The sequence below is a fragment of the Ixodes scapularis genome, unplaced genomic scaffold, assembly GCF_016920785.2.
Source record: "Ixodes scapularis isolate PalLabHiFi unplaced genomic scaffold, ASM1692078v2 PGA_scaffold4__175_contigs__length_147842914, whole genome shotgun sequence".
NCBI lineage: Eukaryota > Metazoa > Arthropoda > Arachnida > Ixodida > Ixodidae > Ixodes > Ixodes scapularis.
Window position 1 is genome coordinate 57,298,778 of NW_024609879.1, and position 16,125 is coordinate 57,314,902.

Genomic DNA, 16,125 nt, shown 5'->3' on the forward strand with positions numbered 1-16,125 from the left:
GTAGACCCCACGTTGACGCGGCAATTGCGGTAAGAGGTGCAGGCCTCTAAATACCTCAATTTGAAGTATGTTTAGGGTAAGTAGGATCGATGCAAATAGCGGATGCAAGAGTATGTTTATTATTGTTACCAGTGGCCACCATCACCTTGTAATGCCTGATTCACATGGTCCTATTCTGCTTGTGATTTTCAGTATCGACGTCGAGCAGCGCAACTGCCCTCTGCGCTACTTTTGTAGACTGAGTGACATCGCGATGAAAATAGCTAGCAGAACCTCATCACGCGAATCAGGCCTCAACATCCCTTCTGCCAAGTCCACGCGGAATGAATCGCCACACGTCACATTATTCATGCAAAGTTTTGCCGTGTTTCGATGAGGCCACTAAAGTAGTCGGACGTTGCTATAGGAAAACGTAAAACCAAGACTTCCAACGCGAGAACGAGCACGGGGACTCACAGCAACGCCGACAACATCGCATTCGAATGGTTTGTTGGTGGGAGACGGCGCGCTTCTTTCCCACACCCCATCGGGCATGCGCGCCACTGGCGGCGTGCCGCTAGGAGCGCTCCGGTTTGTTTGGGAACATGAGTTGGTGTATACCTGGGTCCATTAGCACCAGTGAGCGTGCCTAAAGTGTGAAACACTCCTACCGAGTTTTGTTGTACGGCTTCTTTAAAGTTGATGTATCAAACGAGTGCTATGGCGTTATTTGTAGAAACCAAGACAGTTTTCAGATGTTCAAGCTTCATTTTACTGATGACGGCCTTGTTTTAGTTGCGGTTAAACATTTAATGCACCGTTAACAAATTTGAGTAAAACATAAAATAGCGCGAAAAAGACAGAAACAAGAAGTATACAAAAAAAAAAAAATAGCGCCTCTCCTGTATACTTCTTGTCCTTGTCTTTTTTGCGCTATTTTATATGTTTTACTAAGATGAACCAACTAGCCCAACAACGTACCCTAATAACAAATTTGAGTTTCGACGAAGAGCAGTTCTATCTAATATACTTGTTTATCCAGGATACTTACGGAGAGACTGCAGCACAACAAAGATTAAGTCAGAAAGAGCTTCCAGTGAGGAAAATGGAGAAATTTAGCTGGGCATACCAACTCTAGCAATCAATATTCTGCCATGCTATTACAGGCAAAAGACTCATAGTTTTAGAGCCTACTTTTTTCATATAAATAACCATCCATCAAAGTTTTTATTTTCCTGAAACAACAAGATTGCAAACTCAAGAAGTAAATTAACAAAAGAAAAACAAAGAATCATTCAAAATAGGGGATTTCCCACGTGTCCAGTTGAGCCCGTGAAAACCTCCTGAGAGCAGCAAAGGCATGGTATTTTAACCAGCTCTTTAGTTTATCTAATAAAAAAAAACTGATTACTCTCAAGTATTAAGGACATAATTATAACAAACACAATGCATTTTTATGAATTGGCTTTTGGCGGATATGACATCAACAAATTTTATTACTGCGATGCGTACTTTTCGCAGTAGACCTGTGTTCTGTGAAACACTCTGCATGTTCGTAGAATATGGCTTGATATTAATTTAGTTTTCTTTTATTTAAAGTGGCATGTTAAGTGGGGCGCGTATTCAAATCACGTGGATGGCTTGTGTTGTAAGACTTCACCGCAATTAACATAGAGACGTTCACGGTCCTGTTTGGAGAGAGATGATCATGCGTATCGCATTTGTTTCTGAAGCATATCTGCGGGAAGAAAATTATATTAAATATGAGTTGCATATTTTGCAGGGAGTATTGATTTATCCACCCGCCTGAGCCAAGCGCGTTGCGACTGAGTGCGAAGAGAACTGAAGAATATAAATGAATCAATGAGCTGTCATCGTTCAAAGTTCAATTGATTTCAAATACATTAATATACCTCGCTTTTTGTTCGAGATTTATCGTTTGAACTTTAGTGGATGAACGTTTAGTAAAATGAATATACTCTTAATAGGCAATACGAAAAAAAACAAAACAACAACACATTTTTGTGTTGTTTTCGATTTGTAAGCCTTCGGTAAAAAATTTTATGTTCTACTGATAAGAATTTTATTGAGCATTTTATTGTTAAGAGTGATAATATGAACCGTAATATAATTGTATTTACTGCCTAAGTCGGTTCGGGAGGCTACGCGTAAATGTTATGGTTCCTAATATTATCGTTTTATCTTTATTTATTCAACATATAATTTTGTCTTGTTTCTCGCTCACCGGGAGGTGAGACTAAAGGCGAATGTCTGACGAGGTTTTTGCCCCCCTTAAAAAAATTATAGGCTGAATATCTTGTAAGAAAGCGGGGGTAAGTGCTGTAATTTTTAATTAAAGAGTGTTGAATGTGTGATTTCGTCTACACAAGGTTAGAAGTCAACTTGCAGGTAAAATTGCGTTTTACATGAAAATAAAAGAAGCCTACGTGTAACGTGTTCGCTGGCGAAAGTTACAATTGCATAACTGTGACACCCCTGAGATTTGTTTTTGGCCAGTAGAAACAAACACACAAACTACTGCTACACGGGAAACTAACAACTCTTGAAGAGAGCTTGTTGATGTCTTGTGACATCATTCAAACGGATGAGTGCGAGAGGGCAAAAGAAACAAACAAAATAGGTAAAAAAGTTTCCGTCACAAAGGAGGACAAAGGGAGTGACTGGAGGAAAGGGGAATGCCTATGGCACATATTGGTGAAGTATTTGGTTATGATTTAAGATTGCATTAGAGGCTACAGGCCGATGGTCCAAATCAAGAAGCATCAGAAGTCCAACGTAACGGCGCTTGGCATTTTTCTTCGGGTGTGTTTTCCGTGGCTAATCTAATAATATCCGGAAGGTGCGCTGCGATAGTGAGTGTGTAGTCTGCGTGTTTCTGTCGGCGTATCTTTAGCTTTCAACTGCACTCTGACATATGCCTAAACCATGTGGAGAGATGTTGCACACTGCCTTGGGACAAACATGATGGCGGGTGATGGCGAGGAAGTAAAATAAAATATGTCCTTTAATGCATGAATGCAACTTTTCAAAAGCAATTGTTTAATTCTGAACAAAAAAAAATAAAAATAAAACAGTCGATTAGGGGAGTGCAGAAAAACACAACTTTTAATCAATTTTTCCATAGATCTTGCAGGGAAACTGACTTGGACCATAGGCCATGAGGCGTTCATTGCCTCACTAATTTTAGCTGGAAATGTATGGGCGGATGACGAACGGACGGATAGAATTTGGGATATGGGGTTCGGTTTGAAAGTGTATCATGGTTTAAAGGGTGAGCGCGTCGAAGAAAGAGGAGGATTTCCTTGAGTTCCTTATTACCTACTCACACATTCTAGGCTACTCTGACGAAAGGTAGCCTAGAGTGTGGTCAACTCGACGAAAGCCAGCGCGTCGAATGTCAACTCGTCGACGGCCATCTTCTCGAATAGGCCGATCTGTTATAGGGCAACCCATCGAAGGCCAGTACGCCGAAGAGAATATCTAGTTTCAACTTTTTCGCATTGCAGTTAGCTCCTGCAGCGGAATACGGATGTGGGCCTCAAGATGTATAACTATAGTGCGTTTTGCTGACTTTGTTGCGGGAATCAATGAGCGTACGAATATCCAGTTTCTTCGTATTAAGTTCTACGCTTCAGTATTGTTTCTCGGGTGATGTATAGTGTGTAAATCATTTAAAAAACGCTTACTTTAGTCGCTGCACTCATAAAACAAATGTTAGAAGGAAGATCGTGCACTGCAATGTGAGTGACCGAGGCAAATAGGTGAATAGCGTTTCATCATTTTGCATAGTTATATAGTTGTATGTGCGCTGCGGATTAAGAACATGGTTGCATGATGAATTTTTGCTTCAAAGTGTACGACGTACGAGCTTCTGTTAGGTTTCGCGAGTGCCCCAGCAATCCCAAAAATTGCGTAAACCACACTCCAAAACTAATAGTTTTGGAGTGTGATCTGAGAGCGCAAAAACGTGTGATCTGAGTGCCTCAGAACTGCGTCTTCAAAGATCCTGCGCTTTTTCATTGTGCCATTCTTCGGTGGTAGACAATCTATACAAAAGGAACAAATTAAATTTGCGGCTGAAAAATAGAAAGCAAGAAAAAACAAAAATAAAAAGATCTTCACATAAAACTTTCTTCCGGTCACTGTAACTGAATGCTTTCAACATGTTGCCCCTTTCCACGAGCTGGCCTATCAGTCGAGTAGGCCTTGGACAAGTTCACCTTCGACGAATTTGGTTTTGGTGAGTTGGCCAGATCACTTTCCGTAACCCTGTAGTGCCGTGATCTGGCGGCGATAAAGCAGTGAGGGTTTGTACGTCAGAATTTTCATGCCTGCCTATGTTTTCTCGTCGTTTATTCCAGACTTTTCTAATAAACAACGAGGATTGCGTTTACTAAACCTATTATCCTATGTGATGTGTTGCGGCCATTTCGGAAGACTCCAATGCATATGTGGGACAGGCAACATATATTCACAAATGAGTTCAGTGTGTTCGAAGACATTTCGTAGATTTTACATTGTGCAGTTAGCCTATCTGGGATAAACACCATTGACGACCGCAAGAAAAAAAAACGTTTTCATTGTTTGGGACTACTAATTTTTAAACAAAATGTTGGGTGTTTTCTTATACTACATGGCATGGGTTTGTTTTATCTTCACGCTGCCACAGGATATGCGACAACAATTAAAGAGTTAAAGCAACTAAAAATTGTTTTTGAATTTAAATTTCAGAACTGTACTTAACGTAATTGGACGCGAACAGTAGAAAAGAAGCAAGCAGCACAAAATATTGTCTCAGCGATGATACCTCGAAAAGAAAGCCGTATTGTGTTTTCTTTTACAGGCCTCGCTAAAGCTTGCCGTTTTTATGGTGATCGGCTTGGAACCGACCCGATCACCATAAAAACGGCAAACGTTTGCGAGGCGCAAAGTAAGGGGATCACATCGAGTTCCACGGGGTGTGGTGTCCTGCTAGCAGTGCGTTAAAATTTATCGTCGGCACCAAGGATATCGCAATACCGCACTCACACATTGATACCAATGCTTTGGCCTTCTACAATTTAAACTCTTTTTAACGAGAATATTGGCCAGACAGAATCTTCCACAATGCCAAAATAGACTTCCTCTACCCTCACTTTACTTCCCGCTCACAATAATTAGACCGCGGGGTAACAGAAATCACTTATGCATTGTCAAAGCCTAATAATAACATGTACCCCAGATTCCTTCATCTCATCGGCAGAAAAAACTCTCTGACCTATACCAGTTCTGAAGCTGAAATGCCAGTAGATCACATTCTGAGTGTCCTTACAATAAATACAAGCAACATGCTTTACAAAACACATTCAGCAAGATAGATGCTTGGCCACTTAGGGTTTCCAAAGTGCATGCTACCTGGTAATCAGGGGACGTGTATGCAAAGGTATTCAAGGCTCTAATACAGCCTTTTCCTTGCAGGGGACTTTCATCATATATGGTTTTGTGCGTATCTTAAATGAGTTCTTGCACCATGCCACCCTCTCATCCAATATCATAGCACCATTTCATCGTAATCAGTCACAACTATGTTGTTTTTTTTCACAATACAGTGTGGCCGGTTCAGCGAGAGGTCGCAGATAAGCTGCCTGTCTTTACTTATTAACACCAGTTAATCGGTCTCCTGTGGTCGATGTAGTATTATTGTAAAACCAAAAATTTTCACGGTCCCTGTTAGTTGACTGTGTGGCAACGAACAGTTTCGGCTTAGAATCCGTTTAACTTAAGGGCCTTTGCTTTAAAGGGGTACTCCGGCGATTTTTGAGCTACCTCAACTAACTATATTATCTGACTCCCCGGCCTTTACCCTTTCTGGTATGCTATTTAGTATCGCGAAATTCATAATAGTTATTGTGAAATCGGCAAATGAAAATGATGCAAAAACCAACATTCAAATATACCCGCCCTTTTCAGTGCCGTGACGTCAGTGGAAGGCAAGCTTGCCAGTCGGGCGAGCAGTCTAAAAAATAGAATATGCCCATGATTTGTTCCGTGCTGGAGCGCGCGGACTGGAGCGAGCTTCCAGAGCATTCATTTGACACCATGAAACTGCTTCGAATCAGTTGGGAACAAATTCTACCGTTCAAAGAGTGAACCCCTCCACTTCCACTGACGTCACGTTTTCATTGTTGCCAGTAGAGACTTCCAGTTTGGAAAACACGGTGAGGACCAAAATGGTAAATTCAATAACTTCGTGAAAAAAAATAGTTTTGACCTAATATTTGGGATACTATTTTGGCGATGTTGTTTGGCGAGTTTTGCAAAGTTTCAAGGAAATCGGGGACCATGAAGAAATCGGCGGAGTACCCCTTTAAGTGTTCTAGGCTCTCGTGCGACAGGTATAGAATAGAAACATTGCTAAGGTTTTCTTTGGCGCAAATCTGCATAAAATTGATGCTGATTGCACCATGGAGTGCGCTTACCTTTCGATCCCCACAGGGCATTCCATCTACGGCGATTTCGTCAAAACAGGAATAAAAGTTTTCCGGGCAGCATTGAAATCGGCAATTCTGCTTCATATTATCGTCCTGTTTAAAAAATAAAAACAAGGTTATACAAACGCAGCTGCACATCATGTAAGTTTCCGATTACCACATTCCTTGCAGAGTTCCTCACCTTAAAAAAAAATATTACCAACCTGAGTAAGTTATCAGCTTAAATAACTATTATAACATGCTCTGTATTATATGAAACCACGTCACGCTTGACGGAGCTCCTTTATATATTAATAGTCATTGTGAATGTTACATCTGATATTTAACAGGACTGTGAAATAGAATGATCGCATTGATAACTCCCACATATCACGTCAAGAGTTGTTCGACTTTAGGCGAGCGAGCGAATACAATATTATATTGACGTCAAAATACAAGGTCAAGCAGAAAAAATGTATTACAGCGAAGCTGTATGTTACTCGTTGGTCGGGTTTTTTCTTGACCGTCAAAAGAGCAGTAGTCGACAGAAACAACAGCCGACAAAAAACCCACGCGCGCCCTATCACCGTTCGCACTCCATATTTCTTAACATGTAATTTGGACACTTGTTTCACTAAGAAAACCAAAAAAAAAAGGTGTCAAAACCACGTGATAAATGATAGGTACGCTGCGCTAACCGCATGCGTTTCTCAGTACAAACTGCGGTTGCGTAAGTAGCCGCAGCGACGGCATAGTACAAAGTTGGGAGTGACGTCACTTGCCCCGCTAACAATTCGAAGCACGTAGCGCTCCCCGCATGCGTTTCTCGGTAGAAATTGCGGTTGCATAAGCTGCACGGCCACGGCAGCGTACGAATTCTTTGATATGAACAACATTTTGATACAATGAATTTACTTTTTTTTGCGTCAATCATTTGGTATAGACCCGTTTACTGTTTACAAACGTAAAGTGCCGCTTGCGTCCGAAGCGACTTCCGGTCGCGCCGCCTTTAGAAGTCTGTTGATATTGCATGTGTCACCAGTGCTGGGAAGCATAAATGCAACACGGACAACAAAGTTGGAGATCTTACGAGAGTCTTTGGCTGTGCAATATTACAGCTTGGAGGAGGCAAGTTATTTTACAAGACTACTTGAAACATTTGAACAGAGCTTGCAATCCTGCGTTATTTTGGCGTTCACCTGGAGAATTGGCGGTTGAACATTAATTCTACATTCCAAGCAGAGGTGTTCAGGTCCATGTTGCTATGGAAACTTGTCGTTCATTCTTTTTATAAACAGTAAGTTCTCTGCGACGTCAAAGACTGGAGCACCCTCTGGTGGCGTCTGTCATAAAAAGGGTTAATGGTGCAGTGGGCAATCGTTGCAGGTGATACCACAGCTTCGGTGCCCAACCACCTACACAGTGTGGATAGGAGCCTTAAATGTTTTTCATTAGTACAGTTTTTCTTAATTAAAATGCAGCAAAATAGTGACGTGCTTTTAAAACATCTATCTTTTTTTTATTTGTGGATACAGGATAACATTATTGCAGCAAATATATCGATCTCTGAATCGATCCTGATATTATGTAATCTAAAAATGAAAGCCGTTTACAAATCCCTGTAACGCCGAATCGGAGCGCAGCTCTTGAGGAGGAGTAGGGAAGGGTACTGAGGGGGGTCACGTCACCTGCGGGTAGTCACGTGACCTCGGGGGGGGGGGGGGGGTGACGTGACCCCCCCCCCCCGGTTACGCCGACGCCGACGCCGCTCAGGCTGGAAACGGGCTCCTAAAAGCTGCGCTCTAAAATTTGTTTTAACTATAATGTCGACTGAACATAGTGGAGCTGACATAAACATTAAACAAAGACGTTTAGAAATGTGTGTAACGCGAAATTAAAGTGCAGCTCTTGAGGAAGAGGAGGGGAGGGTATGCCCTTCCTCCTCCTTATCCTCTCGTCGTCCTCCTCCTGCCCTCCTCCTCCTTCTTATCCTTCCCTTCGCGAACAGTTTCCCCGCTAAATTTAGGTAAAAATTGACATCACGTGACCTCAACACCAATTCAGTCAGGGAAAATGACGTCACACGACTTGGTGTCACGTCACCTATGAACAAATTCAGTCCGCTAAATTTAGCGAGAAATTTGATGTCACTTGACCTCAAAACCAATTCAATCCCGCTCTAAATTTTGAGGAAAATTGAATTGGTGTTGGTGTCACGTGATGTCAATTTTTCCGCTAAATTTAGCTCGGTTACGCCAACGCCGACGCCGACTCCGACTCCGACGCCGCTAAACGCGGAAACGGGCACCTGAGAGCTGCGCTATGAAAAATTTCATAATGCATCGCGCGCAGCCACGTGTGTCACACTTGGCGTCACACGTGGCTGCGCTCGTTGTATTATTAAATTTATGTACTAGATATTGCTGGAAAAGCTTCTCGCCAAACTTAGCGGAAAGTGTTTCAGCCAATTTAGCCAAAAGCTTTCCCGCCAAATTTAGAGGAAACTTCACCCGCCAAGTTTAGTCAAAAAATTGTCCCGCCAAATTTAGCTGGTCGATAGGGTCATGGCGTCACAGCATTCTTTAAATAATTAAAAGCGCCGAAAAAGACAAGGACAAAAAAGTGGAACGACACAAGGCGCCTTGTGTCGTTCCACTTCTTTGTCCTTGTCTTTTTCGGCGCTTTTAATTATTTAAAGAACCATGAACCAACTGGCTCAACTTTCCACTTTGCGTCACAGCAATGTGTGACGTCATGTGACACGTGACGCTACCCACTAGATCACGCACACACGCTTGCACGGCTTGGCGACGAGCACGTGTTTATATGAGAAGGTTTGGAGAACGGAACCCCGATAACGCTAGCGAGTTACTCTCTTCAAAGGTAAGCTTAAGCGTCCCCTACGTTTTGTTGAAAGTTTAAGTCTAAAAGGTAGGCAGGCATCTTGACACTCACTGTGTATATTTGCCTCAAAACATGTCTTACCCAACGACAAGCTCACCTTTAGCCAGGTATATTTCGGTACATCTAATTTAGCTTTATTTTAGCAAGTTAGTTCAGTCAGTGAAAGCAGAAAACAAGTTTCGCCTGCACAAATTCCCATCCAGGTTAAAGGTATGTATACGACCCGGTCGGATGGCAAACCACATCTTTATTACACTGTATACAAAGGATGTTTTTAGGGAAGGAGTGGCCACAGGTGTACGTTGGTCTCCCGAGCAGTTCTGTCTCAAGGCGCTCGATGATTCATACGGTCGACGCTAAAGCGCACCACACTTTTTTGCGATGTCAAGCGTGCTTTGTCGGAGACGCTAACAGTCCCTTTCGCCTTTAAGGTACAAGGCACCAGCCCGGTTTTTAAGTTGTTAGATAACTGTTTTTGAATTTTCTGTACGTAGTCCCTAAGGAATCATTAACATATCGCCCCTCGCGTCAATCGGGGTGAGACCCTTATTATGAAATCTAGGGGTTCCTACACTCTTAGAAAAAAAGGAGTCCAAAGGGAGTCACTGCTTCCATGACTCTCTTTGACACTTCACGACTCTCTTAGTCAATTTTTCGTGTGACTCTGTTTTGACTCTTCCCCTTCTCAACGGGAGTCACAGGTCAGCAGCATTTGCACTACCGAAAAAAAAATTATGAATGCTGCTTCGCGGCGTCCATCCGGCAACCCAAGCCCCGCCGTTTCCCTATGCACCTCTAGAAAGGGAGTCCGACACCATTTAGTTCAAAGCTTTGTCGACATTTTATTTTCAATAATTGTGCAAAAAAAGAAAATTAAAAAGGAAAGGAAAAAAAAATAATGCACAAAGTTTCGTTGACATTCATTTTTCTCAAGAATAATTGTAAAAAAAAAAAACGTATGTTTATTTTTGCATCGAACCTGGGTTCGCTTTGTAAGAGCACCTTTCCACATAGCTACACCTGCGAGTACTCGTTTTGAGAATTCGTTTTATACGAGATTCAACAAGTTTCGCGTCGCGCACATTATTCGAAACCGAATCCTGCGTCTGCATTTTACATATTTCTAGAACTGTCGTGGGGTACGTCTCTGGGAGCGAGTGAAGGTGCAGCAGCTTATTCAAGACTATACTCCGTTTCATACGTAGCATGCAACGCAGTCAAAGCTAGCGCACCGGTTTGCATCGCCGACCGTGTCCACGTTCACCCCATAAAATAGTGCGTCCCCTGCGAAAACACTTATAAAAAAGTTGAAAAAGGTGCCTCCTTGGATCTAGAAACTTATAGTGGTGTTATGATTTCGACGGAGCACAAATTTTTTTCAATAAAAAGGAAAAGATAACGTAAACTACTTTAAATTGTTTTCGTTTTCGTCCGTGCGGCAGCAGCTGCGGGTTTTCGGGTTGTGTGGCACTGGCTGGTTTTGAGAAGATGGCGTCTTACGCAACAAGCTCAAGTACCTCTCCTGCTCGGATATTTTCAAAGATTCGTTGTGCGCAGACCTTGAAAGAGTGCAAGCAGGTGATCGCCAACGTGTACGCGAGTACAAGAACGCGTTTCCCGGAGAAGTCGGTCGTGAAGTCCTGGAGACGGTCAGTAACAACACCGGAGTGTGCGCCCGTACTGTCGCGAAGTACAAGGCGCAGTGTCTATCTGGCAAGCTGGCGTCCCCGAAGCGAAGACCTCGCCATGTAGAAGTTTCGAGCACGGGGACTGTCAAGCATGCCGAATTCACACACAACGCCATTCGCCTCAAGGTGCATCGCAAGTACCCCAAGAGGGGGATTCCTACCCTTGACAGCTATTTCAAAATAAGCTGTTCAGGCCACAACTATTGTCGATTTACGTCCTATTATAAATTTTGGGGCAAGGCTGCTATCAGTGAGATTCCTCATTCCACGCTGCACGAAAAAAAAATAAATATAACTCGGTGCTGCAGGCAAATAACACTTGCAAAGCGGCAGAGCAGATGGTAGAAATCTGGCCTCTCGGCGACTTACAAATAAATAGCAAGAAGAAAGGAGGAATCGAAATATGTAGTTCGGCAATGCGCACAATCCTGCACAAAAAATGGCTAAAAAAAAAAAAAAAAACTGCGCGTCTAGAGGGTTTGAACCACTGCCGCCGAGACGTCGGTATCGCCAGAGCAGCCCTACCACTCGTCCACGAAACGCGCCCAGGAACACTTTTTTTTTTCTGTATTTTCATGCTCACCACTTCAGTACCTTTGACAGCTATGCACGCTATGTATGAAAATGAGTATAAGTGCCCATTTTGAGAACCACAACACCACACTGCGAGGTGAAGCAATGCCGAAGGCTAGCGTCTTGCAGCGCCGCCTGTTGAATAACCATTCGAAGAGTTTGCACACTGTGAAGGTAAGAGCGCTCACACCGAAGAGCTCTCTTTACAACGCCTACACACACACACAGAGCTCACAATTGAAGGGGGGCCACTGAGGTTTTAAGAGCCACTGATCGTAGCAATCGCATTCCAAAGACGCCGCGTTGTCGTAGATTGTTTTTCACCAGCTAGGTCCTGTAGGGATGAGGCCAAGGCCAAGGCTGGGGGATTCATCGCCGGAAACGTAAAGGAACCAAGCAAACGGCGTGAGGCTCGCGGAAGCGGTTCGTGGGAGCCGACGACGTCCAAGCCACGATCCAAGCAGCCCTAGTAGCAGCCTTGCTTCCGAGAAGACTGTATATTCTTTCCGGCGGGCACACAATACTCCGACAGCATGCTTGCGGCTGATGTGGATTGCAGGAGGTGGCTAACAGGACGACCAATGCACAGAACATAGGTTGAGCACAACACAGCACTACAGTGCCTAGAAATATACTGGCTAGTGTTCCGAGCGCTCCCGCTGGGGTGGCACGGAGAGCTATGAATGTCATCGGCGGCCGCGCAGGGGCGCTGCTGTAAGGGTGGGTGCTGCCGGTCCGCTCGCTTGTCAGGTTTCCTATCGCGCGTCGTGAGCAAGGCGTCGCTGGGCCGTATTTTTAAGTGTTAGTGTCAGGTTGCGAGGAATGTTTTTCTCAGGCGTAGTTAGCAGTTCTTGCCGGCACCGCTCAGCTGGTAGCGTTATCCGGGTATTTTTGTTTTTGCATTTACTGCAGGTACTTGAGCGGTGTTGTGGCATCAGGTTGCGCTTGGTTTTTTTTTTCTTTCGTGCTTTTTTCTTTTCTTTTGGAACTGGCTGGTGATGTGCCCATGCCGGTGGCAGTTGTTAGCCTGTCCATTCCAGTTTTCTGTGGTAGAACATTAAATAATAATCGCGAAGAGAAAAATAACGGGACTCGAAATAGTTTCACGTTTTACTTTATTAGGCATGTAAGACATTTATTGGAATCAACAAAATAGGAACAAAATACAAATTATGAAAGCCTGCATTCAAAATTTCTAACATCAATTTGAGCAAGGAAAAGCTATTGGCAGTGGCGCAACTTAAGATATTTCAGTCGCTGCCTTTGGCCTTCGCGGTCTCTGTTCAAACCTTTTAAGAAAAATCTAAACCTTAAAAGAATATAGAACTTCACTACAGTTGCCAAGGTTTTCTTTCCATGCTCGGGGCACCCTATCTGAGGCAATTTCGAGGACCGCAGGCTCCGTGCAAACTCTTGCATGCTCTTTTCATGCACACTGTTCTTGCTGAAGAAGCTAGTGAATGCATCCTCCATGGCTGCTACTGTCTTTGCCAGGTTATCAGTGGGATAAATAAGCCCAGCGTTATCAAAATGAGCCGTGAAATAAGAGTTAACATCATTCATCGCTTCTTTTTGAGACACGCACAACTCGGCTGCGCAACTCGTGCATGCATTCTTAGCTACCGTTTTTCTAGACACATAGCCAGCAACGTAGTACACCAAAGCCGCGTTGCTTTTTTTGTTAGAATACCCTTCATGGTCATTTTCTGGGTGAATGGACTGAAGAACGTCTTCTGCTTCACCAATGTTTCCATTGTCCAGAAAATGGTCAGTTGGTCCGACAGACACTTCGCTGTGACAGTGGGCACATCTGCAGTACTCAAGAGCGATTTAACGACTGCAGGAGGGCAATTGCCTCCCTTTGGTGACCTCGCAAGGTTGTAAAAGGACAAGACGTTGACAGTTAATAAGAACTGTGACACGGTTGGGTGGTCGTTACAGCCTGCGGATTGCCTGATTATCCCAAAGAGATTTTCTAGTTTGTCCTGGCTCAAACGAGCAGTTAAAAGGTATGTAAATCCTGCAACAGAGTTCAGGTAAGATAGCAGGTCAAGCGTGCTTTTAATTGTGACCCTGAGCCCAGAAGCTGTACTTCCTGTCAAAAAACCTCCTCCAGCTGGCTTCGCGTGGGCCTCCCACTCATTCAGATATACTAAAAATTTCTGTAAAAACGTTGCGTTTGGACTGCCAGACTTCAATGCTCTGGCGCTCATCCTTGCTGTCATAATACGAATGAGTTTGTTCATCTGCCGAATAAAATCCTCTGTTGGCTCCATTGTTCTGTACCGTGATAAAATGTGTTTCCTGTGTTCGAAGAGCCCCTTAATAACTTCATCCCCGAAAAGCTGGAAAGCGAGATTTACTTTCATCTTTTCAAAACAGTTAGGCTTGATATGTGCAAGCGTAATGCTAGGCATGGCCTTCAATGTTACATTGTCACGGTCCACGTCCCAGGCTGCCTGTACTACGCCACTGTGGACATGACCAGATGGTGTCAAATAGCCCTTTGCGACAAATCCATTCCGAACATTCTTAATTAAATGAGGAAAATCTGAAATGAAGAAGAGCTGCCTCGTTGGGTCCACAGGATGCCGTGTGCTGTTTTTGATGCGGCCATCTGCAGAGACTAAAACAAAAGAAGTGATACCAATTTGACGGAGGACATGGGTTTGAAACTTTTGAAATGCTAGAAATAGGTTGTTGAAATTTGCACCAGTTTTCTACTTTGTTACTAGATTAGGCGGTGCAAAGTTTGGGGCATATCCGACCGCCAGTTTGCAAGTTACAACATTTTTAATGTTTCGCCGCGCAGTGTAAAAAGCGTCCTTTCGAACGTGCCCAAGAAGGCGAAAATCCGCCATGCCATTCGCGATTTAAAATTCTACAAAGCTGCGCCTTTTCATCACGTTTTAAGGGCTCATTTACTACTTTATCGCTAACATGGAATTACTCAACCCAGCAATGCAGAGGAACTTTACTGGGTGATATATTGCACCATATAGAGTAGAAAAAACAGTTCCAGAAAATCAATATTTTTTTCAGGTTTTTTTCGATTTTGGAACCCGCGTCTTCCCTTTACACCCTGCAAGTTTGCATGACCCCCTTACCTTGTACACCAAAGTGTCGCCACATGCTTCTATTCCAGCTGGCACCATCACATGTTACGGTGTTAACAACCAAGCCAGCTTGTTCTGCAAGGATGGTGGTTTCTATGATGATCTTAGCAAGAGTTGGTGCCTTCACATTGCCTCTCGCAGCAAAAACACCAAGTATCTATGTCCAGTTCCCTAAAACAGGCACAATCAGAAATAACATGGATGTAGTGTTGGCAACAGTCCCTAAATCGTAGCCCTAAGGAACGTAGATTTGATGCGGCTTACCGGTGAATGGCTGGAAAAGTACAACCATGCCGTGGTCGGCCAGAATGCCTTTCTGGTCACTTGGTGATTGCTCGCCAAGATCAACGAAGCCCTCAATGCCACCTGAATTGCAAAAATAAAATAAAGAACACAATATATTTAGTCCCTAACTTTTTCTTACACATCTTCATTTGTGAATTTTCGCCTAGGCATCAATTGAGGCCAAGGCGAGCTGGCCTTCAGAAAACGGAATGCACAGCTTAGACCAAGCATACTCATGAGCTTTTAGAACTGGACATCCTCAAATTAAACCAATGTGACTAATGCAACAATACGCTATTATTTCAGTAGGGTTCTGGACTCAACAGTGAAACTCACCATTAGATTTCACATCAAGGTGCTCTGATAACTTCAACTCGTCGATTACGAGACCACCATGGCAGCTGAAGTCATCCATGTCCTTCGTTTTTTCAGCCAGAGCAGCATACACCTTTGGGTTTAAACCAAAACCGCCTTCAAAGCGCTGCAGATATTTCTTAAGGCAGGTTCGGCCTGGGAGGATCATGACTTTTTCTTTACGTAAGTGCTCATAAAGTTTCGGACTTCGCATCCGCATCATTATGCACTCAACAATCCATTCGTCATCGTAAGTCATTCCTCTGAGTGACTTCCGTTGAGCAGCAGTGAAGCAGTTCTTGACAGCAAGCTTCTGTTTCTAAGGGAGTGCCCGGATCCTCGCTTCTAGAGCCTCTTCGCTTATTGTTTTATTTTCCTCTTTCATTTGAGCCACTTGTGCCTGCACGCGAGCCAATTTCTTTTTTGTTCTTGTGAGAGTGCGGGATGTGTTGTGGTGTTTTCTTTTCTCACATGTGGACCCCTTCTGCTTTCTCAACCTGCCCATCTTGTTCTGAGCAAGCACTCGTTGATATTTGCACTGGGCGCAAGAACCTCCTTCGGTTTCAGTTGTTAACAGGCACCTAGCAGCAAAGAACATTTTTCTGTACATGGAGTACTTGTTTGACACTGGCTTCATGCCACAGCCACAGCAAAGGATTATCATGGAAATCTTCTTCACCAAGAATTCTGCCTCACTTCGGGTTGCAAGCACCTGTTTGCTATGCTCCCTTCCTCTTAGATACACGGTGGCTAAAA

General features: G+C 43.6%; 1 protein-coding gene across 1 annotated transcript in view; it reads right to left on the reverse strand.

The window, feature by feature from the left end:
- Window positions 1-1,585: 1,585 nt before the first annotated feature.
- LOC115324311 (venom metalloproteinase antarease-like TtrivMP_A) overlaps window positions 1,586-16,125 on the reverse strand; it is a 98,478-nt gene continuing 83,938 nt past the window's right edge. Inside the window, exons 12-13 of the mRNA XM_040211952.2 lie at window positions 6,459-6,563; window positions 1,586-1,717 (exon numbers count right to left, since the gene is read on the reverse strand). Of these exons, the coding sequence (XP_040067886.2) occupies window positions 1,586-1,717; window positions 6,459-6,563 (237 nt within the window). The remainder of the gene's footprint in view (window positions 1,718-6,458; window positions 6,564-16,125) is intronic.